Genomic DNA, 27,998 nt, shown 5'->3' with positions numbered 1-27,998 from the left:
CGCCGCCCGCCCGCTCCGGGGGCGGCCGTACGACGGTGACCTGGGCGCGACCAGGCGGGCCCGACAGGGGGCCCGGCACACGCCCCGGAACGGGAGCCGGCACACGGCCCGGAAGGCCTCTAGGCTGCTGGCCCCGGCCGTGTCGAGGACCGCGTTGACGTCGTCCACGTCGTTCTGGAGCCCGGGCGCGCCGCGGCCAGCGCGGACCGTCCCCAGGCCTCGTCCATGACTATGAGCTGCCCGGAAGTGGTGTACCAGGCCTACTACCCCTACCTCTACCAGCGGCCCAGCGCCGCCGCGCACTCCTCGGCCAGGGCGGCGGCCTTCCCGCCCTTCTCGCACCAGTATGACAGGGTGAGTGGCGTCCTATCCCGCCCCGCCCCGCGGGACGCGCGCGGCAGTCCGCCAGCCCGGCGCCTCCACACTGGTCCACGAGTTCGAAGTGTTAGGCCCATTTCTCTGACATCGGCTCACGCGGGGGCAACACGCACGCCGCCGTCTCAGACCAGCCCTTTGGCGTTTGTTTTAGCTCCGTAATCAAATCGAAATTCGACGGCCACGCCGCTCGCTCGGTGGTGCTACCGTGCGCACGTTAAGGCAGTTAAGCCCACTGGAGCTAAGGGGTTACTAATTGATGCTCGTGTTCGGTCCGGCGCGGCCGATACACGGTGCCGGACCCGGCCTGCTATAACTAAGCGGGACACACACACACACACACACACAAACACAAACAAATAAACACACACATATACACACACACACGCACACACACACACGCACACACACACACACACGCACGCCCGCGCAGCAGGTTTTGCCGCCGCGGTCCCCGAGTGCTACACCGCCCCGTAAAACAACGACATGAAAGATGGACACCCCAACGTCGCCGCGCCGCGCTATGGAATGCCTTTCCTTTTCTTGTTGTCCGGGGCTTTGGCTGCCTTTGGCTGCCTTTGGCTTTGACAGCCGCGCCGTGCCGTCGCCGGGCAGCGGACGGACGGTCTCTGTGTGGTTGGCGGCCCCCGCCGCCACTTCTGGCGCGCCGATCCTCCAATGATGATAAGCCGCTAATATTTCTATCGGCTGCCCCGCCGCCGCTGCGCCGCGCGGAGACGTGAACGCCCGAGCGTGCCCGCGCCGTGCACCACGTCTACGACGTCCTCCCGGAGGTCGCCCTTGTTCTTTAGAAGCAGGAGAGTTTCCTCCTAGTCGTGCGGCTCATAGACACGCGGAACGAAATTTCAAAGGATGTCACGCGGAACTGTATGAGCAGCAGGTGTAATGAGCGCGCCTTACCCTATGGTTATACCCGGCAGCAATGGCAGAAGTCAAATTTTTGGCGGTCGATCTTTTGTCCCCGCCGCGGTTCAATCGTCCTAAATGCCGCTGGTTGGTCACTGCACCGCCCTGCCCTGCCGGCCTGCCGCCGCCGCGGTGCGGTACGCCGGCCGCTGCACCTGGTGTGCACGTCACGTCGCACCGTGTGTTCTTCCTGGAAGCGCCGCAACGCGCCGCACCGCCGATACACTGTAGGCCCCTATCGCGGCGCATTGGCGGCACGGCCGGCGCGGTGGAAGAAAGCGTGGGGCGGCGGGGCAGGGGGATGGGGGGGGGGGGCGTCATCTATCAGCCGAAATGGGATCGAAAACATAAGGCCGGTGGCGGAGCGAACGGACTGCGGGAGTCAACTGCGACACCGGCAGGCACCAGCGGCGAAAAAACACGAAAACGCCTCTCGGCTGTGAAATGCAGCCGCTCACCTCACGCATTGCACCCCGGGGAATGCTGTCCTCTCTCTCGCACTCTCTGGCTCGTGACACAGCGCGCCGTTAAATAAGCTAGTTTGGTTATCTCTGTCTCATTAGGCCGAGCCTGAATTAGCGTGTGTTGGCTTCGCTGGCGCGCTTTGTGCGCTCGCTGCGCGTCGCTCTGTCTCTCTCGCACTCCCACTCCTATCGCGCTGCGAGTGCGGGAGAGACAGAGCGCTGCCCGGCGCATTCCGGGCCGGCTTACCCGATTTCGATCCGCAGACCGCGGCGTGGCACACCGTAGGGTTTATTCCGAACGCGCCGGCGTCGGCTAAAACCGTCCCGGGGTGACGAGACGAATCTGTCGCTCTGTCTCTCTCGCACCCCTGCCGAACTTCCACAGGAGTGCGAGAGAGACAGAGCGACGAAGCAGCGAAAGCAGCCTGCGCTGTCTGGCCGGTCGCTCGACGCGCGCATCCGCAATCCGCACCACGGGGTGGGCCGAGAACCGCCGAGAACGCCGCGCCCGGTAGGCAGCCCGCCCGCAGCCCCGTCCCCGGGACTGCCCGCCCGCCGGCCGCCAGGCGCCGTCCCTCGGAACCTCTCTCTCGCACGCCTGGAGCGGCCCGGACGGTCCCGGAGGGGCGCGAGAGAGACAGAGCGACGAAAGCACTGGCGACTTCCAGAGCGCCGCGGATGAGCGAGACCACGGCCAGCGAACGTCATTACACTGGGAATCCTGCGGAAGGCTGCCGCACTGCTGCCGCACTGTTTGACCAATTAGGAAGCTATTTCTATCCGCAGCCCACCCAGCCGGGCACGCACCACCGTAACGCACTTCGGCACCTCCTCCGCGAGGCGGCAACACTTTTTGAAACGGGCACTCACTGCAGTGAGGAACGGCGACGAGTGCGACCGAACACTGCTTCGTCGCTCTGTCTCTCTCGCTCCACTACGGGACGCCCGATGAGTGGGACAGAGCCACAAAGCACTGTCAGACTGGAGCCGAGCCCCGCGCAGGCCTGTCGCGCACTTCTTGCGCAAGGCACACTGCGAGGCCCTAAACCTAAACCGCGCGAAGGTAGCGCCAGATCGGTCTCTGGACGCCAGGCAGGCGGCTCGCTCGGCTAGCCTCGCCGCGTAGTGCCGCGTTGTGCCTGGCATGGCAGGGCAGTGCAGCGGCGCCATCTTGGAATGCCGGCAGGCCGTCCTCGCCGTCCTCGCGGCCACAACAAGGCCCTGGCGGAGTCACCGTGGTCGCGCCACGCACTGGACACTCGGTCGAAACACGGCCAACGCTCCAAACTTCCGCGAGATGGTGCACCAACATCGGGTGGAGAGACAGCTGTTGGACGGACACATAAAGTTCCCCCAGTGTAGTCAGGCGGCCGCGCGTCAACGTTCCACCGCAGAAACAAACAACTGCTCACAGTTTAATGCACGATGGCAAACATCATCTTCCTCCGCCTCCACCGCGCCGCCGCGGGAGGTACACCGCCACTCGGCGCAAGTTTGACAAGGGAGCGAGTTAATGGTGGGGGCGGGGTGTGCCGGGCGGGGTGAGGCGGGGCGGGGCGGGGCCGTCGCGCGCGATCGTGGTGGCTTCAAGTGGTCGATACAGCATTAAGACTACGCCCCTCCCCGCCATCGCCGCCATTGCCGCGCGGTGCGCAGCGCATCGCAGTTATGGCATCGATTAAGCAGTCTTGCCCTCTCTCTCGCGCCCGGCGTGGCACGATGACCCTTGAGAGAGACAGAGCGACGGAAACACTTTTCGGCATCGGCCCGCAGGCCTGGCGGGGGGGGGGGGGGGGACACGAGGCGTGTCTGCGCTTTCCGTCGCCGCCGAATGCCTGTGTCCTACCCGTCTGCGACACGTCTCGCCGTCGCGCTGCCCCATGCATCCCGGGCCGTTCCATTCCAACCCCACTGCAAAAAAAAAATTACAAAGCTTAATCACACTGGTAAAACAAATGCATAAAAATTACGCCCTTTAGGGCATAAATACTCCTTTACGCCCCCGCGTAAATCGTTTTATGCCCTTCCAAAGGGCGTGGGAAGAGGAATTTTAAGCAAAATTTTAATGCCCTTCCAAAAGGCATTAACGATTCACGCCGCTCCAAGGGCGTAAATCGCTTACGCCCTTAAAGGACATAATGTTAATGCCTTTGTTTCACCAGTGCAAATTTTGTTTTGATTGAGTTTTGTTTCTTGGCTGTGGCTTTGGATTGGCAGTCGCTCGCAAAGCCGCACTGAGCTCTCAATTCCGACCGACTCAATCCGCAGAAAAGGGAATGCAATCCCAAGCAGGTCGCCGTACGTATGCGTGCCATCTGCGTGCGCCACGGCGCCGCCGCGGCGCTCGGCTCCGCTCGGCTCCGCTCGGCGCGCGCCGGCCTCATACAGTGATCGGTACGGCGTATTGGGAGGAAGGCCACAAAGCGGGGGGAGGGGGCAGACGATTGACTTTTAAATGTGGCGCCACTGCTCCCCCTCCCCTTTTTCCTCCCTTTTCATTCCCGGACGTGGCGATGCGCAATGCGGCCGGCGCGCCGTGTCGCCGCGCGGCCGAAACCGCCGACAGCGTCTGGATTGAATGATTTGCTGCGCGGGACCGAACGCCGCTCAAGGATTTCGGGGGCCGCGGACCTGTCTAGAGAGGCGGGAGGGCCTGTCTCTCTAGAACCGTCGTTGTAGAGAGACTGGGTTGTCGATTTGGAGACTCCCGGACTGGTCATAGTGAGACTCCCGTTCTACACCGACATAAATGAGTTCTTGATCCGAGAGAGGCGCCAGAGAGGCTGGCCGTTGCTCTGGAGAGGCTGGGGGGTCTCTCGGGCCGGCTGTCCATCTTGCGGTGTACCCGCCCCAAAGGCCCAAAGGCCACTATCCGCATGCCGACTGGGGCGTGGGAGCGACCGCAGGGCAGCCATTCCGCACGTCGCTCTCTCTCTCTCTCTCTCTCTCTCTCTCTCTCTCTCTCTCTCTCTCTCTCTCTCTCTCTCTCTCTCTCTCTCTCTCTCTCTCTGCCGGGGCGAGGCGTTCTCCCTGCCTCGCGACGGCCCACTCCTCCACGGCGTCACGCTGAGAGTATTTTTGCTGTTTGCGGGTCGAGAGTGTTGTTGTCGCCCTCCAAGTTTCCCCTGTTTAGCGGATCCGGCCGGCGGGACAGCGGAAACACTTCAGAGCTGCCCGCCACGTGGCCACTCAAAAAAAAAGAGCGGCGTCGGCGGAGGGGTGGGGCGTGGCGGCGAGTGGGGTGGATGGCGTGGTCAACCTGCTTCCAGAAATGTCCTCTAATTATTTAAAAAAAAATGATTTTTATCCATCATGTGTGTGATATGAACTTATTGCCCGCATGACAGCGGAGCAGCAGCAGTCAGCACTGTTAAAATCGTCAATCAAATCAGCGAATAGTCACACATTGACGAATTATTTTTGTCAACACCACTAAACATCAAAACACGCCAAAGAAATCCAGCTGAACTTCGTTTGATTTTGCGACGGTGCACTGCTACGCTTCGCGCGCCTAACTCGCCAAAGTCGCAGGGGAAGTTGTCCGCGGTGTCTTTTAAAACACAATAATTCAATCCGAGTGAATCGACAGCATGTGCCGCGGCGTTCGGCGGCCCGTTCGGCGGCCCCGCATCGCGTGTCACATTGCGATTCATTATTTTCGGCACGCGAGCTTATTGCTATTCCGCGCACGCGCCGAAGGGAGCCGAGAGGGAGTCGGAGTCACCCGAAGTCGCCCGACCGTATGGACCCGAACAGGACCCGAAAGGGAAGGGAAGGGAAGGGTCTCACATGTGGCGTACCGACTCGGAAAATTACTACAGAAATTATTGACTGAGCAATTTTGTTTTGGCAGTTTAAGGGGGGTAGTAGTAGTTTTCATCAATGAAATTCTTCACCTAACAATAAGAGGATCCGGGTTTGTCTCTTGTGTAGACTGTACAGCCTGTTGTTAATAATGGGGAACAAAGTAAGTGCTCAGGCCCCGACAATTAGACAGAAAATCTTGTCTCTGTAAGCCCTCTTTTGCCCGCCCGCCTACACACACAGACATATACACACATTCGAAATGAGCGAAATGTTAATCTTTGAGGAGTTATAAATTGAAGGCGGCGCCCTTTCTGACACCCACGCTCCGTTTTTTCGTTTTTGCATCTTAATTACTTTGACGTGTGTATGACATAAATTACGGGTTACCTGTCTGAATTGCAAAGAGGCCCCCTTTTTGCCTCGTTTCTTTGGAAGTAATGAAAATGTATATATGTGTGCCGGAGTGGGAGTTTCAAAGTCTCGCGAGAAGCGCCGCCCAGTCGCGCTCGTGTTGTCATTCATTTGTTTTGTGATCCCGGCATGCCAGACTGCTCCACGCTAGAACCCGTGACCACGTGACTAGATCTATCTGACAGTTGATGAGCGTGAGCTCTGTACTTTAAGTTTGTTCAAGTTCTGGTATAACTTCCTTCAGAGAGTGTTATTCGAGCACCATTTGCTAATGTCCTTTACTTTTGTTGTGTTTTTTTTTTCTCCCCTTTGTTTCTTATTTTCAATCTTGAGACTGTCTTTTCATAGTCCTGGCTGATCGATATCAGTACTTCTATGTGTGAAGCACCGAGACAGGGCGTGGCGGGGCGGGGCGGGGCGGGGCGGGGCGCGGCGGGGCGGAGCGCACGCCACTCGAGTGAAAGTCTAGGCCAATCAACTCGCGAGGAAAGCTATCAGGCGAGGGCGTGAAATCGACTCGCCTCCACTGCACTGCATCGTGACGCGTCCCACGCCACCGCACTGGAAAATGCTGCTCCGCCCAAAATTGATGTCGTAAACGAAAGTTCAAACTCAAACGGCTTCTTTCTTGTTCCACCCCAATATCTAAGTGACTGAAACTATTTAGATGAATGTTAAATGAAATGACGGGCTTCTCTGTGTAAATTTGATGTCAAAAAACAGGTGATTTGGGCGATTTTAATTTTGAAACTTATCTATTGTTTTTGGAGGTTGTAACGGTTTTTGAGACAGTTTCTACCAGTTTTTGTCTGTGGTGCCGTCGCTGCCGTCTTCCTTGGGTCGGCAACCCGAGGGCGCGGCTTTTCTTTCCCGTTGGTGGAAAAAAAAAGTTGGAGGGGCGCGGTGCCACACCGTAAGTCGGATAACAAGTTGAACTGGGCCCCTTCCGCTTGAGACGTGTGCAGATGTATGTTCGTCGCGCGACGGTTAGGGCCCAGCCGGCGGGCTACTCGAAACAAACAAACATGGAGAGAGAGAAGCAATTATTGTCGCGACTGGTCAGGCCTGGTCAGGCCTCCCCTCGCAAGGACTGGCTGGACAACAAGTCTGCAGTCAAAACGGTTTCAAAAAATGAAACATTTTGGCCAGTCAAAAGAGTTTTCGACAAATTTGAGAAAATTTAAGGAAATTATTTGAGAGTAGTAAGGGCAGCGGTTCCCAACCTTCTTCGGTTCGCGACCCCAAATTTGTAACCAAAAATTTCCGCGACCCCCAGGAAAAATTTCGGGACCCCACGCGACCCCTCCTTTAGCATGCCTTTGTTACGGAGTGTGATTATCTGCCTTAGTTTGGGAGCAGTATTGCCACAAAGTTGATCAAAACGCTCAGAAATGTCTTCAAAAAATCGTGTTTTGGGTCGATTTTAAGCAGCCACTGCGTCTGATCCGAGGCGGGCATTTTGCTCCCTCAACGGGCAATTGGTCTTTGGACCTTCCTTTAGCATGCCTCTGTTACGGAGTGCAATTATCAGTCTTAGTTTGGGAGCAGTATTGTCTCAAAGTTGGCCAAAACGCTCAGAAATGTCTTCAAAAAATCATGTTTTGAGTCGATTTTAAGCAGCCACTGCGTCTGATCCGAGGCGGGCATTTTGCTCCCTCAACGGGCAATTGTTCTTTGGACCTTCCTTTAGCATGCCTCTGTTACGGAGTGCGATTATCAGTCTTAGTTTGGGAGCAGTATTGTCTCAAAGTTGGCCAAAACGCTCAGAAATGTCCTTAAAAAATCATGTTTTGAGTCGATTTTAAGCAGCCACTGCGTCTGATCCGAGGCGGGCATTTTGCTCCCTCAACGGGCAATTGTTCTTTGGACCTTCCTTTAGCATGCCTCTGTTACGGAGTGCGATTATCAGTCTTAGTTTGGGAGCAGTATTGTCTCAAAGTTGACCAAAACAGGCACAACGATTTTTCAAAGGCATTACTGAGCGTTTCGGCCAACTTTGAGACAATACTGCTCCCAAACTAAGACTGATAATCACACTGCGTAACAAAGGCATGCTAAAAGAAGGTCCAAAGACCAATTGCCCGTTGAAGGAGGACGAAATACCGCCTCGGGTCAGACGCAGTGGCTGCTTAAAATAGGCCCAAAACACAATTTTTCAAAGACATTTCTGACCGTTTTGGTAAACTTTGAGACAATACTGCTCCCAAACTAAGACTGATAATCACACTCCGTAACAAAGGCATGCTAAAGGAAGGTTCAAAGACCAATTGCCGGTTGAGGGCCAAATGCCCGCCTCGGATCAGACGCAGTGGCTGCTTAAAATCGGCCCAAAACACGACCCCAGCTACCTCGCCGCGACCCCTTAAAATTTTTTCGCGATCCCACTTGGGGTCGCGACCCTAAGGTTGAGAACCACTGTACTAACCTGCGATGCGTCCCACGCAGGGCATCGACGCGGTCCTTGCCCTTGCCCAACATGACGCTGGCAAAGCTCGAGTCTCTCTCACTCACACGCACACACAAACACACACACACATGCGCACGCACACATCGGCGCGCGGTTTCGGTAGCGTGTTCGTCGTCGTGTCCACCTGATAAAGCGGGAAACCTCGGTCCGGATTCCTGGCTGCGCTGCGTTGCGCTCGTTGCCATGGCTACGCTGGGGCGGCGCCTAGTACGTCGGTGATCCATGGTCCACCGCCGCGCACTTAACTAAGTGTACAGAGCTTTCCGAAATAGAAAAAGGCCGCGCGCGCCGCCGGCGCCACTAAACACCACCAACACACAGACGCACACACTCACACAGCCACACACACACAGACTCACCTCCAGTCCCCTCGCCGCGTGTGCACTCGGCCCTTTGTTTTATTCGTGTTTGTTTTGATGTTTAATGTGCGTATTTTCCGGGCGCAGCGCGCGAGAGGGCTTTACAAAGCGCAAAGTAATCGACCGCTTGGCCGGTGGAAGCAGCGCAAAGTGTGTGAGTGTGTGTGTGTGTCTCGCTTGTGTTCAGGAAAGAGAGAGAGAGAAAGATACAAACGGGCGGCCGCGATAGAGGCAGATATATATTTCGGGACCTTCGCAAATTGATCGGCGTGTCAGTCGGCCCCGCGATCTCTGTCGCCATTGTTTTTGGCGAGATTTACCGGTTTTCCCTCCCCTCTCGGTCTCGGCCGCTTCGGCTCGGCGCGTCGCAGCGTCGCCGCGTCCCAGCGCGTCCCAGCGCGGCGAAAAAAACGCATTGCCTCGTGGTGCGCGCCAACGACGCCCTCAGGCTTGCCCTCAGGCTTGCCCTCAGGCTTGCCTTTGGGCTTGCCTTCGCCTTGAAGTCGAAGCTTGCCTTGAGGTACGAGTGGATCTAAGTCGTCAAATGCGACTCGATTTGAAAGACGTCAAATGGGACTCTCGAATCACGAATGTAATTAAGTCGTCAAATGGGACTCGAATCACTTGCGGATCTAAGTCGTCAAATGGGACTCGAATCACCTGTGGATACAAGTCGTCAAATGGGACTCGAATCACCTGTGGATCTAAGTCGTCAAATGGGACTCGAATCACGAGTGGATCTAAGTCGTCAAATAGGATTCGAATCACTTGTGGATTTAAGTCGTCGAATGGGACTCGAGTCTATCACACTTGAGGGTGCCGAGGGACTGCTCGCTCTTCGAATCCATTGACACCCTCACATGTCTGATGCGACCCCGTCTTGATAGCGATTGCGAGCTCAAAACGCGTCCATCCAGAGTGGAGTGTCCGCCCGAACTGGTCGTTCGTCCGGCCCAGTGTGCGGCGGCGCCGGGCGGCGGTGGCGGTTCGCTAGACTTATCTCGGACACGGCATTCCCGCCGCCTGCAAATTTGTAGCCTGGATGCCAGCCCTGCCAGCCCTGCCAGCCCGCTTTGACGTCGTGCAGCGCTAATCGGCCGCCAGATGGCGTGGCAAGCGTTGCTGCAGGTGGACTGAGGCGCGCGTCGGGATTAATGTGCGGGCGTCGACCGCCTCCGAACACCTCGCTCTGTCTGTGTCGCACTCATGGGGCGCTCCGCAGGGGAGCGAGAGAGACGGAGGGATCCCTCGGAAGGCTGTCGGTCCTCGTGATCGGGCCCTGGCTTCGCCGCTTCGCCGCGGCGGCGCGTTAGTTTGATTCGCTTAATTAATTACGCGCATTAAGGCAGTTTGCATACCGCACCCAGGCTGCTTTCGGGCCGTGTTTCTGTCTCTCTCGCACTCTCGGGGCGTCCCGTTGGGGCTCGAGAGAGACAGAGCGAAGGCGATGGCATGCCCGCGGAAGACAAATACGTCCCCAGCTAGGCTCGACGGCGGGAGTAATGGGTAGATAAAAATGACAAGTGAGCCGGTAATCTACTTTCTTTTACGTGGAATTCCCCAAGTTTGTGTTTCTCAAATGAGCTTCCGGGTTTTCCGCCCCCTTGTTAAGGAGTGCGGGCATTGTCTCCTCATGCTGAAGCTGAAAGGGCGAAACAAAAACATCATTTACTGTATTAAGAAAATACTTTTTATTGTAAAAGAAAGAGTTCCTGAACGCGGGACTCCTCAGGGACGAAGGCTCTCGCTTGTGAGGGCGAGGCCCAGGCCCAGGCCCAGGCCCTGCACCGCTTCATGTCGCTCTTCTCTTGTCCGCAGTTCAATGTGCAACGGTCGCTCGAGCAGCCCTCCTCCTCCCTCGGCGAGTCCTCGGCCGCGTCGGTGGCGTCGGTCGGCGCCGCGAGCAGCGCGGCGGGCAGCGCCGGCGGCTCCGGGTACCTGGGGCTGTCCCACCACCCCCCTTCCTCCGTGGGCTCCGTCTCCTCTGGGGGCGGCGGCGTCGGAAGCCCTGGGTCACCGCCTCTCTCCGCCCCCTCCCTGCCCCGCCACAAGGAGGAGGACAGCGGCGGACCCCGGAGTGCCGACGGTGAGTGTCACACGTGAAAAAAAAAATTGGCGTACCGAGCGGGACTTGAACCTCCACCCTCTCCTTGCAGCAGCAGTGGCCGACGACGAGGAGACGGAGGCGCTACACGCCGTGGACCTGGACTCGAGTCGGGACAGCGCGCACGGGCACGGGCAGCACGGCCACGCGCAGTACCTGTCCGCCAACTGCGTCGTCTTCACGCACTACAGCGGGGACGCCGCCAGTGTGGTGGACGAGCACTTCACCAGGGCCCTGGCCTACGCGGACACCAAGGCATCGGCACTCGGCAAAGGTGAGCAGTGAGTTCGAAAGGGTTCACCCGAAATCGAAAGTCGGGTGGACGGCTAATTATGCAAGAAAGGTGACGGTTTTTTTTTAGATTTTGCGGAAATTTTTGTTGGCTACGGCGACTTTTGCTCCAGTAAAAGTCACACGATTCGAACGCACAAACGAGCTCCATTTTTCTTACCACCCCCTTTTTTTTTGCGGTGGCGGCGTCTTTTGCGGATGTGTTGTGGGAGTGGCGGCGAGGCACCTCTGGTGGCAGCTCCTTCGACCTCCGTGCCACGCCGTGCCACGCCTCGGTGACGCGGCGCGCCGGGGCCTAGCACCACCACACTGGTTCCGAAGGGTCGCTTCGGCGCTGTCTCCGTCGCACTCAAGGGGCGCCCCGTGCGACAGAGTTGGAGCGACGCCCCACCGGGCTAGGCCGGCGCGGCTGCACTCTGCACGCCCCATCGAAGGCACGGTGACGGCCTGACGGCCTGGCGGCGGCACCCTCGGCTTGGCGGAAGGGAAAGGAAGGGCTGTCCCATTTCCGCACACAAAGACTGCCTGTCTCTCTCGCACTCGTGGAGCGTTCCGCAAGGAGTGAGAGGGAGAACGCTTTTCGACAACCGCTCCGTTTACCAAACCGTTATTACTCAACGCTGGATGAATGCGTAAAGCATCATCGCAGACGTACGAGACAATGAGTCATTCGGGTTGGCTGGATATAGGAATCTTAGCTGGAGCTGCTAAGACAGTAATCAATCCGACCGAAATGACGCCGTAAACGAGAGCAAAGGAAAACTCTGCGACTTTTCTTCGTGCGGGGCAAACCTTGGGCAATTTGGCAGTGGCTTCATTATCATCCACGTGAGGCGGCTGTGGAGCACCCTCAGCGCCCCCCCCCCCTCTCCCCACCACGTGGGCTCACGTGTGCGCCGCAGCTGTCTCCTCCAGGCGGGTCAGCCGGGTCACCTTTGGGCCCCTAGGAGTCTGACTCCGAGGAGTGCTTTCACTCGCCCTGTCTCTCTCGCACCCATATGGGGCCGTACCGTCGGGGTGCGAGAGAGACAGGGCGATGAAGCACCGTTCAGCCTGCACTGCAGCCGCGGGCAAAACCAGCCCAGGTTTGCCTATTTTGCCTGTTTTGGCCGTCTTAGCGGACTCTGCTGACTTGGCGGGAAAGTGTTGAGACAAAGGAGAGAGAGGGAGGTTCACTAAATGAACAGGGCGCCGGGCCGAGCCGAGGAGCTCCAGGAGGGAGTAGTAGTTTTAATTAGAAGAAGTCGCCGTATTTGCTAATGGAGGTCGGGGAGGCGAAGGGGTCGCTGGTGCGTCTCGGTGGGGCGTTCCGTGCGGGTGCGAGAGAGACAGAGACGAGGCGCGGTTCAGCCGACTGCAGGGGGCGAAGGAGGCCCCAAGGTGGGGGCGGCGGGGGCTACCGCTCTGACAAGCAATTCCCTCTCCTCAACCCTCCGCACTACCAGGGGGCGAACTAAATCACCGGCCGCTGCAGACTGATACCGAACAGCGCTTTCTGTCCCTCTCGCACTCATCGGGAGTTCCGCGGGGGTGCAAGTGAGACAGTGCGACGAAAACGCTTTCGTGTTTCCCTACGGACGCTTTGGAAATGGCGTTTCGATGCTCGTGTCGCACTCCGCGGCGGCGGCTGCTCGGCGCGAGCTTTGACTCGCTGTGCCCTCCCCCTCCCCCTCCCCTCCCCCTCCCCTCCCCCCTCGCCCGGCCGGACTGGACTGGAGCCTCCAGAGCCAAATCGGAGACAGTATCTGCCGCGCCATCTTCATACGGACGCGTCGAAGTAACAAATCGACCGAACAGTCCCAACACAATGCCTCTTTCGCCGCCGCGCTGCCTCGCTGCCGCGCCACAGCCCGACCGGCCCAGACAAGGAATGCCCGTCGTGTCCCCTGTGTCTCTATTTTCCAACAATAATTTATTCATCTTTGTTAGATTGAATTAGTATTTTTAGTGTTTATTTTTGGTGGCGGGACGTCGTCGATGGGGAGGAAATTAACAAGAGATGCAGAAAAACCGATACTGATGTACTCTCTTCAATATTGTCTCTTTCAAAACTCGCGAAACCACCTTCCCCCCTTTTGCCGCCTCCCCTCTCTCTCTCTCTCTCTCTCTCTCTCTCTCTCTCTCTCTCTCTCTCTCACTCCCGCCGGATGCCCGACGGGTGCCCCTCTCTGGCAGAGTTTGGCGGAGTTTGGGCCCCGGAGAGGATCCCATTTTGGCGGCGCGCAGTCCTTTTGTTGTGCCCCCCTCCCCTCTCCCTTTCGCCTCCAGTCCACTGTGCGGGTGGGGGGTGGGGGGGCGAGGGGGCCGCACCGTGGGAACAAAGAGACTAATTTATTGCTAGCACAGTCACTGTGGCACAGTGGCGCGACATGGCCCGGCCGGCGTATCACCTCTATCAAATTGGAGGGGGGGGCCTCCAACCCCCTCACTGTTAAAAAAATCAGTTGTAATTTTCATAACATTGGTTGGCATTTTTTTTCACAAACAATTGTTATGAAAATTAAAATCACAAATGATTGTAAATTGTTTTACAATCACGTTATGAAAATTCATATCATGTTATGAAAATTCATATTCGCGTTTGCGAGGTCATTTTAGAGCAGTTAAGCAAAAGGACAGCTAAGTGTTCATGTATATGAACACCCAAGCGGCCTTATGCCATTTATTGAACCGAATCTGCTTTTGATCAGCGGGTTTCGAACCCGGGATCTTTGACTTGTGGTGCACGCTCTTTACCGCTGTGCTACCACGTCCCACGGGAGGCGGAGGGTCAGCTACTGATGACTCTACCAGCGCCCCTTGGCCACGCCTCTTGAGCTAGTTATGAAATTTACAATCGGATTCGGAAAATTACTATTGTGTGCTCAAAATCAACATTTAAGATTCGCAATTTTCAGAACATGGTTTTAAAATTACCAACAATTGTCAATTTTACGAAATTGTTTCGAATTTTCGCATCAAGTTATGAAAATTGCAATGTTTGTAAAATTCATATCCGTATTCGTAAAATTGTCATCAAAATTGCTTTGAAAATTCATAACTTTTTTAACAGTGCTGCGAGCAAGTTCTTTGACGGGCTCGAAATTGTGCGTGTGACTGCAGGCTTATTCTGAAACCGGACAGTGCTTTGTCACTCAATCTCTCTCGCACTCTATGGGACGATCCGTAGGGTTGCGAGAGAGACGGAGTGAGCGCCGCGTCCCGGAATCACTCTGCTCGGCGATCGCTTTGTGGGGGTTGCGGGGTTTGAGCCCGCCCCGCGCCGGAGCACCCTAGCGTCTTACACTGTAGGATCCGCCCTCCCCCAACCCCTTCCCGTCGCGGCAAGTCCGCGATGATGCAGATTGGTCATGTAAACGCTCCGCGGTGGTTTGCCTGTCGGCTCGTTAGGTTTGTCTGGTCGCCGCCGCCGCGCCGCCAGCAGGCCGATTCCGAACCGTGCCTCCGTCGTCGCTCTGTCCCTCTCGCACTCGTGGGGCGTCCCGGCGTCCCGCTGGGGCGCGAGAGAGACAGAGCGACGCCGCACCCGAAGCGTGACGGCGAAGCGCGCCGGCGCGGTGCTGGCGGCTCTGGCGGTGCCTTGACGCGGAGCCGCGGCGGCACGGCTGCGATCTCCGGCCTGATATGGCGGCGATGACGCGCCCCGGACTTTCTTGTTGATTGGCTAGCTCACTCGCACCATAAATCGGGCCGCCTAACACGCGCATTTACGAGTTTTCTGTCTCTTTCCTGCTTGCAGAGAGCTCGCCGATGACGGCCAGGAACTTCCCCGCCTCCTTCTGGAACAGCAACTACCACGCGTCCGGCCTGGGCGGCATGGCGGGCGTGGGCGGGCTGGGCGCCGCCGGCGTGGCGGGCATGGCGGGCATGGGGGTGCCCGGCGTGTCGCACCACGGCGACCTCTACGGCGACCCCTACCACCACGCCGCCAGCACCCCCACGGACCCCTGGCACTACCCGCAGTACAGCGCCGCGGCGCACCACCACAGGTACGGCCGGACAGCTCCCCCGAGTGCCTGCTTCCGAAGAGTGATTTCGTTGCTCTGTCTCCCTCGCACTCTTACTCGACTTTTGGGTGTGGGAGAGACAGAGCGCCGAACGAGTTGGCTGACGGTGTTCCTGCCTCCCCAGGGCGGTGCACGAGTACCACCACCACCACCACAACATGGCGGCGCAGTACGGCGGCCTGCTGCTGCCCCCCGCGAGGCTGCCCGCGCACGCCCACCAGTACAGCAAGGAGTGGGCGCCCGGCGGCCACCACCCCCACCACGCGCACCACGGCCAGAGCGTGGCCCACCACCACGGGCTGGAGGCGGGCCCGGCGGGGTACTCGTATCCAGGCATGGCAGGTGAGCACGAAGCAACTTTTATTGCAAATTGCCGCAAAGTTTCGAAGAGCGCACCGGCGCTGTCGCTCTCGCACTCTTCGGGCGTCCCGTGGGGCGACAGCGCGACGAAAGCACAGTTGTTGGGAACCAGGCTGCGTGCCTAAGGCGTGCCTGAGGCGTGCCTGGGGCGTGCCGCGTTCGCGCGGCAGATTCAAATGAAAGCCCTGCGATACTGTCAGGCGAGGCGGCGTGGCGGCGTGCCCCAGTGACGCGGCCGCGCGCCTGCCGATCGGCCAATTGAAACGTCATCAAAGTGTCTGGCGCCGCGCCCCGCCACGCCGCGCCCCGCCACGCCGCGGATTGCCTGCGGCCGCCGCAATCGGGGAAGTGATCCGTCGTGGGGCCTCGGGGACCTCGGGGCCGTCGGGGGGCCGCGGCGGCCGGGGCGGACGGCCCCTGTATCTACTGTATCGTCAGGTTATCCACGTATAGATCTATGGGTCGGGCGGCTGGGGCGGCCGGGGCTCGGCACAAGCGGCGGCCTGGCGGCCTGGCCTGGCGGTGTCGCCGTACGGGGGGACGCCGGCCCGAGCGGCCCCAGCAGGTGCCCGATCACTGGGGCCAGCACACTGTACCCGGCTTGGGTCCCTCCTGTCACAAGTGCCGCGCGTCGCTTGTTTTATTGCCCTTATTTTTCCGGCCAAGAAATTACCAGAACCCCTGAAAAACGACGGCCGTGTTTTTGATATTAATTGCCCGGCCGAGTATCTCGCGATGTATCGCCGCGCCGCGGCGGCAGGCGGCTTACTGGGCACCACTGGGCACCACCGGCCGGGCTCGGCGCTGAGGACGCCACGGCAGACGGCACCGGCACCAGCAGGACCGCCTCGGGACTCGGGTCTCCGGCGGCACGACGACGGCCTCCTCGGGGTCTCGGGGCTCCGGGAAGCGAGACGCTCCTCGAGGATGGCGATGACGTCGCCGCCGCCGCGGTTCGAGGCTGACGCGCGCGGGGCTTTGGCGTGCGAGAGCGCCGTGCGCGTTGGCGCGTTGGCGGTGTGAAGTCCGTTAAGGAGACAGCCGGACGGCGGCCTACTTCGCGGGCTGCCTACCCTCCAGGCGGTGGGAGGCGCTTTTTGTCTGCAGGCCACTGGCAGGCCACTGGCAGGCCAGGCAGGCCTGCGCGCCACAGCAGGCTGCTTCCCAACGGGGCGCACTCTCGTCGCCCCGCCTCTCTCGCACTCATGACCCGTCCCGCACGGCCCGCAGGGCTGCGAGAGAGACGCGGCACTGTTCGGAATGGCCGTTGCAGTGTCGTGGCACACAGAGAGGTTGCGCGGCAGCCTGCCACGTCAATTGGAGGTCATCTTGTCCTCTGAACCCCCTCCCCCTCATTCGCCGTGATGAGTCCCAATGGGAGCGTGGGATTGGCTAAAGGCAACACGCCACTGGCCTCGCCGGCTTCACGACTGCAGGCGGCTGCAGTTGCAGTTACACACGCACACACACACACACACACATTCGCAGACACACACTGCCTGGCCTGGTTCCCCCGCACGCACTGCGCCACCCCCCGCGGCAGGGGCCGAGGGCCGAGCGCCGCGGCGGAGTGTTTGCGATTACCTGGACGGAGAGACGCCAGTCGTCCCCCTCCCCTCCCTGCCCTTTTTACCCCACTCCCTTCCCCTCCCCTTTACTTCTTACGCGATCCCTCGCGGTTGTCATCGCAGCCCCCCTCCCCCTTTTTGCGCTCCACTTTGCGCGTAATCTGCCGGGCCTGGCCGCGGACCGTGGAGTGGACACGGCCTTCCCCGCCACTGTAAGTACTGTACAGCCCCTCGGCTCCTCCGCGCGTTTAATAAACTCGGCCGGCGACCTGTCGGGACATTATTGGAACACGGAAGACTCTCGCGAGGCGGGGCGGGGCGGGGCGGGGCGGGGCGGGCTGGAGCGAGGCCGCGGGGCGACGACGACGACGTCCTGGAGAGGGTTGCAGGTCGGCACGGCGGCAGCGCGCCCCGCCACGCCCCGCTTTCCCAATGTACTTTTCATTTCTGCGCGCTGCTCGCACTTTTCATTATTAATTCTGCTTATCTCTGCTGTCCCTGCTTCGCCCTGCTTCCACTGTTTTTACCGGTGCACGCGCCACGCCGCTCTCCCCCTTGCATTCCCCGCCGGCCCGCTGCTGCTGCTGCTAGAGGTTACGTCACTCGATTATTTATTTTTTTTTGTTTTTCCCTTTCTTTGCCCTTTTTCTTCATCATTTATCGTCCTTTAATTCTGCCTCGATCATTCAAAAACAATTCCATTTCTAGGCGGGATGTGTTGTCGCTCCCTCTTTGTCTCTCTCGCTCTCTCCAGTAGCCGCGCGTCCCAATTGACAGGGCCTTAATTTATGGCGAACCCTTCTTGTCTCGTTTCGGCTGACCTGACCCTTGTCCGCGTCCTGCGACCGCCATGCCGGGCCGCCCCGTCACTCCCACGAAAACAACCGGTAAAAACAATGCAGGCGCAGAGCGGCGCGTCCTCTCCGGCGGCGGCGGCGGCAGTTCAAAAATCTAGCGGGGGCTTTTCGGCATCATCACTCTCCCCGTCGGCTCGGCCGCTCGGCCGGCCGGCCGGTGGCTGGTCGTCTGTCATCGGACCGGTAGCACTCCAAAGAGTCCAAAGCCGCCAGCAGCACTGCCACAGCAAGGGAGTCGGCCAAAGGCGTGCTGTTCGCGAATCACCCTTTTTTTTCTCTCGTCCCTTTTCCAAACTTTTTATTTCTTTTCATTTATTTCGTGTTACTGCGAAAATCAGCCGGAGAAGCCGCATTCGGTCAAAGAAAACAATGCCCGGCAAAGAAACCGCGTCGCGCCCACAGCGCCCCGGCCGGTGCTTTGGAGATTAGCCGCCTAGGGGGCTCGGCGCGCTACCGGCCCGCACTGCCCGGTGTCGCTCAGCGCCCTGCTCCGCGCAAAAAAAAAAATGTAAACTTTAAGCCAGTGAACCGCGGCCAAAGGCGCCTGGCTGAAACGCACCAACACGACTGCAGCGAAAGAAATATTCACGCCAGAGCCAATAATATGCCAAAATGTTAATTCGAACCGATAATTTGGTTGATTAAAACGTTGTGTTAAACCGACACTTCCCTGCAGTCTATATCCTAGAAACTCACAGCGTATATAATCGCGTGTCTAAAAAAAAAAAAAACTCTTGCAAAAAAAAAAAATTGCAGCGAAAGCAACGTTGAAAGGGCTACCGATATCGCTGTCTTGGACTACTGCCCACCGCGTGAGCATGGATGTCGTGTCGTGAGACTCGAGTGGGTGGAAGGGGGGGAGGGGGGGGGGAGGACGCTGCCGAGAAGAAGGTGCAGTGGGCACCGACTTGTCACACCCAAACACCCGATCGCAGAACGTGCGGCGTGATATGTTGGGTGCACATTCCAATGGAATCCGTTGTCGCGTCGAGGAGGCCCAGGGCGGCCCGGAGTGGGCCGAGGCAGGACCGGGCCACGTTGCGGCAGTTACGGCGTTACGCAGCGGCGTGGACCGTCCCGGACCGTCCTGCTGGAGGCCCGGCCCGGCCCGGCCCCTTCGAACGTGGGAAACGAATTTCGTCCTTCGAGACCTTCGGCTGCCCTGCGCTGCCTTGGGCCGCTCGCTCCGACGGGGCGCATACCTCCCTGCGTACCTTCACGTACCGACGGTACCGACGGGGTAGCGACGGGTACCTTCGGTGGGAACCGAACGACGGAGCGACGCAACGGGGTCCTCGTGAGTCAGCGAGCCTCTCCCGAGAAGCAATACAAGCGCCACCGCGCACCGCGTGTCCCGATCGCATTTTTTTTTCGTCTCCCGAAAAGTCCTTGGGGACCTCCTGGCTTTGGACCTTGTGGCCTGGATTCGCTGGGAGGGCAATCCTGCGCTAAAGACTTAAACACTTCATGGTTTATCATAGTCCAGGCAGCCAAAAGTCCAGGTGGGTTAGATTCCTCGTTCAAAGGCGGCAGTCCATCGGTTTATTGAGTGAGTCGAATCCAATTTGCGGTGGAATGACAAAGCGCAAAACTTCCCCTATGCAGTGGTTTTGTCCGCCGAAATTGGTCTCCTCAGCTCCATGTGCATTAGTGGCTGCTCCATTATACTAGTGCAACTAAATCACGCATCCTCGCGTGGCTCGTGGTTCGCGGCCGTGGCTCGCCAAGATATCCCCGAAGTCGGTGAATGCAGGCGGAAGGGTTCGAGCCCTCGCCGTGCGTCGGGGGAACGGGGAGTTTCTTGCCAACTCTATGAGGTGTTTCGCCGAGGAGCAATAATTAAATACTCCCCTTCCCTTGCCCTCCCTCCCCCTCCCTCCCCGCCCACGGCGTGCAGGCATCCAGCACAAACTCGGTCTCAATTCAACATAATTAAGGGCGTTCGTCTCCGCGACCCTGGAGAACGGAGAGAAACGGAGAGAGGGGGGAGGCAGTGACGAGCCGCGAACGCCGCGAAGGACACGGGCAAAAACCGCCCGTTGTTTACTTTTGCTAGGCCTGGTGCGTTAGCGGCGAGGAAGGCGCCGCGTAGTGACCCACAGGACTTTGGCGGGCGCCAGTATCGGCGGCGGGGCGGGGCGGGGCGGGGCGGGGCGGGGCGGGGCTCGCGACATTCCGACTCTCCATTGTGTGCGGCACTGCGCGCGGCGCGGGGCTTAACAATACGGCCTGCAGCAGCAGCTCGGCCGCGGCCAGCAGTAGCTAGCATCGCACAGCTGGCGCCGTCCCTTGCGTCCTTTGAAGGCGGCGGGAAGACGGTCCGCGCGAGGCGAGGCGGCCCCGAGGCCCCAAGGGGCTGGCTGAACTATCGAACCGACCGCCACATCGACCCATCAATTCCGCGCTGTGGTTCACTCAGGATTAGGGAGCTTCATCATCGACGACGTGGTCTGGCCCGGCCTGGCCTCCCGCAGCACTGGCCGAAACAACGCGACGTCCTGGCGGGTGGTTCTCCCTGCCTCGCGGGCTGGGGCTGGGCTACCCCTTTGGGCTACCCCTTTGGGCTACCCCTTTGGGGCCTGGGCCTGCCTGCCTGGGGCGGCTTTAGCGATGGCTGCGGAGGCATGCCCCCCCCCCCCCCTCTCTCCTCGGCGCCGTGGCGCGACGCTGCAGGCCGCCTCTGAACAGCGCCGCTCTGTCTCTGTCGCACTCACGGCGCGCCCCGCAAGGACGCAGCGACGCGGCGCCGCTCGGTAGCAGCCCGCTGGCCGCTGGTGCACTGCAAGCCCCGGCCGCGGCCCCGGCCGACCCGTTTCGCGGAATCAAGCGCCTAATCGTCGCGAACCACGCAACCCGCCGAGCGACAAGCCGAGCGACAAGCCGAGCGCAGCGCGCAGCCGAGCGGGTGGACTAAGGCAGCGGTTCTCAACCTTTCTCGGCTCGCGACCCGGACTTTGAAGCCAAAAATTTCCGCGACCCCCAGGAAAAATTTCGCGACCCCACGGGACCCCTCCTTTAACATGCCACGGCGTCTGATCCGAGGCGGGCATTTTGCTCCCTCAACGGGCAACTGGTCTTTGGACCTTCCTTTAGCATGCCTTTGTTACGGAGTGCAATTATCAGTCTTAGTTTGGGAGCAGTATTGTCTCAAAGTTGGCCGAAACGCTCAGAAATGTCTATGAAAAATCGTGTTTTGGGCTGATTTTAAGCAGCCACAGCGACTGATCCGAGGCGGGCATTTTGCTCCCTCAACGGGCAGTTGGTCTTTGGACCTTCCTTTAGCATGCCTTTGTTACGGAGTGCGATTATCAGTCTTAGTTTGGGAGCAGTATTGTCTCAAAGTTGGCCGAAACGGTCAGCAGTGTCTTTGAAAAATCGTGTTTTGGGCCGATTTTAAGCAGCCACTGCGTCTGATCCGAGGCGGGCATTTTGCTCCCTCAACGGGCAGTTGGTCTTTGGACCTTCCTTTAGCATGCCCTTGTTACGGAGTGCAATTATCAGTCTTAGTTTGAGAGCAGTATTGTCTCAAAGTTGGCCGAAACGCTCAGAAATGTCTATGAAAAATCGTGTTTTGGGCCGATTTTAAGCAGCCACTGCGTCTGATCCGAGGCGGGCATTTTGCTCCCTCAACGGGCAGTTGGTCTTTGGACCTTCCTTTAGCATGCCTTTGTTACGGAGTGCGATTATCAGTCTTAGTTTGGGAGCAGTATTGTCTCAAAGTTGACCAAAATAGTCACAACGATTTTTCAAAGACACTTGCGACCGTTTTGATCGACTTTGAGACAATACTGCTCCCAAACTAAGACTGACAATCGCACTCCGTAACAAAGGCATGCTAAAGGAAGGTCCAAAGACCAATTGCCCGTTGAGGGAGCAAAATGCCCGCCTCGGATCAGACGCAGTGGCTGCTTAAAATCGGCCCAAAACACGATTTTTCATAGACATTTCTGAGCGTTTCGGCCAACTTTGAGACAATACTGCTCCCAAACTAAGACTGACAATCGCACTCCGTAACAAAGGCATGCTAAAGGAAGGTCCAAAGACCAATTGCCCGTTGAGGGAGCAAAATGCCCGCCTCGGATCAGACGCAGTGGCTGCTTAAAATCGGCCCAAAACACGATTTTTCATAGACATTTCTGAGCGTTTCGGCCAACTTTGAGACAATACTGCTCCCAAACTAAGACTGATAATTGCACTCCGTAACAAAGGCATGCTAAAGGAAGGTCCAAAGACCGATTGCCCGTTGAGGGAGCAAAATGCCCGCCTCGGATCAGACGCAGTGGCTGCTTAAAATCGGCCTAAAACACGACCCCAGCATCGCCGCGACCCCTTAAAAAAATTTCGCGACCCCGCTTGGGGTCGCGACCCTAAGGTTGAGAACCACTGGACTAGGGACTCAGGGGGCCGCGCTGCCGCCGGGCTGACTGTCGGCTGTCAGCCACAGTGAAGGCCAGCTTCGGCAGGCTCAGCTCTGGACACGTTTCAAGCGCCAAAGACCGCCTATGTGACACTCGAATCAAACCTTGGACCGTTAACGAGCTCACTGAACTTCAAAGGGTGAGTAGTATAGATGCCCCATCCGGACGGGCATCTATACTCTACCCCAGTAAATTTCTAGTTTCAGTGAGGAGTCCAAAGCAACCATTATATGATTCAAGTCGAATATGGTTGCCCGAACTGTGTCCGGCTAGAGCCACGCGTCCACTGCCTTACGTGCCACTGCGCTGCACCGCGCCCACTGGGCCGCCTGTTCGGTGAACTCGCGGCGCCTCCCCGCCGGGACCCTCACACTGGCCGCCCCGGCCGCCCTCAGCGCCCTCAGCCCGGCGACGACGGCGCCACTCGGCACGCCGCTAATATTTTTAATTACGGCCGACTAGCAGTGTGCACGCCGTGCCGCCGTGCCGCTCCGTGTCGAGCCACTATTAAAAGCCCGCAACCCCGCGTAATATAATTCATTTCGCTCGCTCATCGCACTCGCGTATACACGGCCACGCTCCCACACACGCGCGCACGCACACACGCACTCATGCGAGCGTGAACGGCGGCGCGCCGAGCGAAGAAGATGGCCTGGTGGTGGAAATCGGCGTGTAATATTCACCCCACGCGGCGACGGCACCCCTTTTCCTCCCCTCCCCCTCCCTCCTCCCTGCCCCTTCTCTCTATGATCTCCTAATCAAAGAGTAATATCGCATTGACTGAGGCCGCCCGCTTGACGGCTTGACGCGCTAACCCGGCCTAAACACCCACGGAGTTTGAATGGCTCCCCATTAGCCCTTCGGGGAATTTGGTTTTGACTGGCTGCCGGGCTGCCGGGCCTGCCGCGTCCCGCCGCAAACGTGCCGGCAGCTCCGCGCCGAAAGTTTGCGGAGTAAAGTTCCTCCGGGCGCGCCCTTTCCTTTGCTCCCGCTGGAATCTCCTTCCCCTTTTCGTTATTCTAGAAGGGGAAAAGCGGCCCGGTGACAGGAAGGGGTGGACAGTGGAGTGACCGTCTCGCAGTTGCGCGCCGCGCCGTCGCCGTCCTCGTAGAGGGCGCCACTGGCCGGCCCTTCACCCGCTGGCGCGCTGGCCGTGTATCGACCGCCTCCACCCCCGCACAGCCCCACGCCAAGCCCCACGGCCCACGGCCTACCGCCGGACGACGCGCCTATCGGCTTGACCACCCCGCCGAGCCGCCAGCCCGCCCGCCAGCCCGCCCGCCAGCCCGCCCGCCAGCCCGCCCCACCCCCTGGGCCTAGCCAGCCGGCCAGCCCCACGACGCTCCGAGGGGCCGCGGGGCCGCGGGAGCGGCGGGCATCATTTTTGAATCGAGCGATATTGGGGCCGGGTCGTTGTCATGGCGACGTCGTCGTACTGCGACCCCGGCCCTTCAAGCCGGGTCCGATACTCTGGAGATTGAAGAGGGTAAACACTGAACATTTAATGGTTAAAATAGCGACCTAACTTTTGCGAGACAAATTTATAACGACACGCCGGCGACAATATTCGCAGAACGCTCCGTGCGCGCGGCCGTGCCACCCGGCTCCGCTGTCCACGGAACCACGCTCTGTCTCTCTCTGCCTCTCGTGCGGCGTCCCGCAGGGGTGCGAGAGAGACGGAGCGACAAAGCTCGATCGCCGTCCGCACAATATTGGTTTCGAGGTGGGGAGAGGGCGCGCCTCCCTTTCCACACACGGCGGGGCCTCTCGCGGTGTCGAGCTGAGGGGATGACTGAATGAAAGGACGACGCTTGAATTAAGGGGGGAGCCTTGCCGTGGCGTGGCCAGTCTCCTCTCGAGAACGATCTTTGTTGAGATAGTCTCTGCTCACCGCAGGTGATGTCTCCCGAAAAGCGTCGGTTCTTCGTCTCCTTCGAATATGTCAGGGGCTGTCGGCCCCCACCCTGCGTTTAGGTCTCCACCAACGAAATTCACAGAGAGCTGCGGCTGCGCTGCTGCAGTTTCCGTTTATGAGGCAGGCGCTGTCTGACCAACCTGACTCTGGTACGGTTTTTACAACAACGTGTATTTTGTCGTGTTGCAGGTTTGGAACCCCAGGTGCAGGAGACTTCAAAGGACCTCTACTGGATCTGAAAAACTGCGTGCTTCGTCGACTCAGACAAGGACGCTTTTTAATTGTGATGAACGTGTAAATATATTTTTTTTTGTAATTTATAAATGAAAGAGACACTGTGAAACTTTTGGGAAGAAAGTACGTGACATATCTCAGAGTGTGGAGTCACGCGAGTGTTGAGTGAACGAATCAATGGAATTCGCTGTGCGGAGTGTAAATATCTCATGAGAACAGACAAGTATACCAGGCACGCGTTTTGCTGATGTGTTAATGCACAGTTCGGTTCATTGGCGGATCCTATTGCAAAGGCCACTGGCCACACTATTAAATTAGCCATGTATATTTTGTGAAATTAATTAGCAAACCGAATGGAATTGTGTTCTTGTTTTCTGAGTTCTGTTGTTGCGAAGGTATTTGTGAAACGACCAGCGCAAAAAGTTAAGTCACTCCACGAGGAGCCCCCTGGGTCAGTGTGGGCGATATGGACCACTTCTTGTTTTTACTTTCTCTCGATAATTTTTGTTACCCTGTATCTTTTCCACCGTTAGAGATATTTATAAAATGCTTCTGCAAGATTGATTATGTATAGGACTGTATTTATTATCGTTATTTCTTCTAAACATTACTTGTTTACACTTGCGCGCCGGATTGCGCCGGTTTCAATTATTTGTAGTAATGCGGCATACCGTGCTGTCCTTTGGCAAGGCCGTGCCTCGGACCTCACGCCAAGGCCGAGGCCGAGGCCTGCGTCCAGTCATACGACGCCTTCGAAACAGGCCTTGGAAGTACCAGGTGCCTAGGCATGCCTGCAGGTACCTCGGAGGGGTGTTTGGGAGGCTGCGGAATAGTATTGACAAGGCAAAGTCAATATTTGTTACTTAGTCTGATGAGAACTGTGATATAGCGTGTCCGGCGCAATCCACTAACCACAGTATATCCTAAAGCTGCATGGCGATTTACTCTGGTTATAAACTGGAGTCACGAGCTATTGTTGGATTGCAGTAGAGCAAAGCAAACTGGAATATTAGTGTTTCAGGCCGTGTTATGTTTGCTGGCATTATGGCAGCACCCTGTTTCTGTAAATACGACACCATGTAATCATCAAATAGTGCAAATACTAATTGTAATTCTACAGTTAGACAAGTCTCCTCATATAATAGAGTAAGCTGATAAGTGAATTTGTTGTGCATTTTGTTGTACTTGGCAGTTTTTGTCCAATGCTATGCGTTAACACTACTGTACTCTGTAATTGTACCACTGTAAGTATCTTACGGCATATTGCATTGACCACTCGTTTAAAAGGAATTTTCGCGCCTAGTGCCTACTTTATTCTTAACTTTATTTCTCCTATCCTGTACCGCAACGAACCATGGGAAACTGCGTTTCTTCAAAAAGAAAGATTTAATTCATGCTGTTTTAGAAGATGCCTTTGAAGCACGCCAATTAAAATAACATGTCTGTGTTCTGCCTGCATGCTTATTTCAATTTGTTCCGATTATACAAAGTTTCAATAAAAAATGAAGTACGCTCCTTGACCGTGTTTATTACTAAGCCAATAACTATGAAAATAACTCCACCACACCATGCACCTTCACTTAAGGTAAAACCTTGAAAGAAGCCTTCAAACATCATTTGGGATGTTTCGCGGATGAGGGACCTCTATTTAGCAAACACCACATAAAACATGGCAACAAAAAAGCGGGAGGAAAAGTGCCTTGCGACCGCACCAGTGTACAAGCCTTTGTGGGGCAGGGCAAGCCGAGGCAAGCCGAGGCAAGGCGAGCCGAGGCGAGGGAAGCCATTGAGACCTCAACAGACTTTTCAAGTGGATCGTTTAGCGCACCGCGGAGCCAAGCCGAGGGCCTAGCTCGGTCTCCTCCGCGCTTTCTTCCCAGCCTTCTCCTTCTAATTAACCGGGAAATTCGAGAAAGTGGCAAAAGGGAGTAACGAGGACCACGATGGAGAGACGCTCTCGGCGCATGTCAATTTAGCGGGCCTGCCGTGAAACGCCGTGAACGCCGAGAAAGGGGGCGGGAGGCTATTTCGGAAAGGTTCGGAAAGGGACGATGACATTCCCTCCGGACTTCGTACCTTGAGAGCTTCCTCCTGCGTGTCGGGCTCACCGCCCCTATCGGTACCACCCACGCCCTTCTGGCACCCACGAGTACGTGAGACAGACAATGCCTTTCAAAACAATGTTCGCGCACTTGCATGTCATTCTGAGCAATCTGACGGGCCCAGCTAAGCGTATGAATATCACTTGAGAACCGAGCAAAAGTCGCATAGCAGGGGCCATAATGCGCATACACAGTAGTTCTCCTAATTTAGTGACTCAGGTGACTGGAGGCCGCACGCTCACACACACACACTCACACACACAGCGAGCTCCCACCCCCGAAGGCGCGGAATGTAGTTCTCACCCGGCCGAGTGGAATGACTCGGAAAGCGGATGAATACATTGCATACAGTGCAGAAACACGGGAGCCCTCCGGTGAATTAATAGAGGGCGCGTAGCCCCGCGTGGCAGAGCACGGCCGGATAGCCAAATTGAAGCTGATTGTTTCTCGTTTCAAGTGCAGAGCGGAGCGATACGTGAGAACGGCCATTTCCATATCGCGTGCGTACTAACATGTCTGCACCGCGCCGCGGCCACGGTCACGGGGCAGACGGACGAGCGTTTTATGAAGGTGCCTTCGACGTGAAATACGGAGAAAGGGCGGGAAGAAAAGCGAAACGAGAAAAGTCATGATTCCGTTCATACACAGTTGATATTGCGCCACCCCTCCGCTCCCCCCTCTCCTCCTTTCCCCAGCGGACTCCGCGCCGCGCCTTTCGATTCCGCTTAACTGATCCTCTCAGAAGAGTAATCAATCACGAAAGGCCAAATCGGAAGTAGATGGGCCAAATAAAAACAATTTCTTCGGCGAGGTGCCCCGCTGAGGACCGCGGCCTGGAGCCTGCAGGCGGCGGGCCGGGCTGGCTTGGGGTTGGGTTGGGGTGGGGTGGGGCCCGCTCAGGTGGAACGCGCTCCCTGTCGCGCTTTCTCAGGAAAAAGTTGCGTCGGCATCGGTAATGCTTGTGACTATTACTTCTCGCCGAGTGCCCCGTTGACTGGCTCGGCACGGGTATTGTCTCAACTTTTACTTTCCGCGAGTCTCTCACGCGAGTGGTGGTCGGGACCGCCGCCAGGTGTCGGTGTGCGCTGCGCGGGACGGTGCCACCCGCCGCGGTCTCCACCGAACAGGCTTGTTGTCAAAATCGCAGTCAAATTCGACTTGACAATGAACATAATAATTTAATGATAAAACCTTCTTGATACCAAGAAGAAAGAGGGACACTCTCTTTGGATACATTGATTTTTTTTTCTCCGTTTTAGTCGTTTTGGGGTGTTTTCCCAGGCGCCCCGATTAGAGACTATATTTGAAACAAGATAAATGCGTGTTTTCCAA

The 27,998-nt window shown here is 57.6% G+C and overlaps 1 protein-coding gene across 2 annotated transcripts; it reads left to right on the top strand.

Moving 5' to 3' along the window:
- The first annotated feature begins 82 nt into the window (after positions 1-82).
- LOC117643787 (protein vestigial) lies at positions 83-26,084 on the top strand. Of its 2 annotated transcripts, none has more exons than XM_034382873.1 (6): positions 83-354; positions 10,629-10,896; positions 10,970-11,188; positions 14,945-15,194; positions 15,337-15,554; positions 24,520-26,084. In XM_034382873.1, exons 1-6 carry the CDS (start codon positions 226-228, stop codon positions 24,567-24,569), a joined length of 1,134 nt encoding a protein of 377 aa, XP_034238764.1. In that variant the 5' UTR covers positions 83-225; the 3' UTR covers positions 24,570-26,084. The 2 variants fall into 2 exon arrangements, with proteins under 2 accessions (XP_034238764.1, XP_034238763.1); XM_034382872.1 differs by having other exon boundaries at positions 84-354; positions 10,967-11,188.
- Positions 26,085-27,998: the final 1,914 nt, after the last annotated feature.

This window comes from Thrips palmi, unplaced genomic scaffold, assembly GCF_012932325.1.
Source record: "Thrips palmi isolate BJ-2018 unplaced genomic scaffold, TpBJ-2018v1 HiC_scaffold_17, whole genome shotgun sequence".
In the NCBI taxonomy this organism is placed as follows: Eukaryota; Metazoa; Arthropoda; class Insecta; order Thysanoptera; family Thripidae; genus Thrips; species Thrips palmi.
The sequence above is the reverse complement of the archived record's forward strand: the minus strand, read 5'-3'. Positions and strand labels throughout refer to the sequence as shown.

Bases quoted from the DNA above. Each gene is read 5' to 3' on its own strand.
- LOC117643787 (XM_034382872.1), top strand. From the start codon at position 226: ATGACTATGAGCTGCCCGGAAGTGGTGTACCAGGCCTACTACCCCTAC. The intron at 10,897-10,966 runs GTGAGTGTCACA...CTCTCCTTGCAG, and splicing joins CGGACCCCGGAGTGCCGACG to CAGCAGTGGCCGACGACGAG. The intron at 15,195-15,336 runs GTACGGCCGGAC...CTGCCTCCCCAG, and splicing joins GCCGCGGCGCACCACCACAG to GGCGGTGCACGAGTACCACC.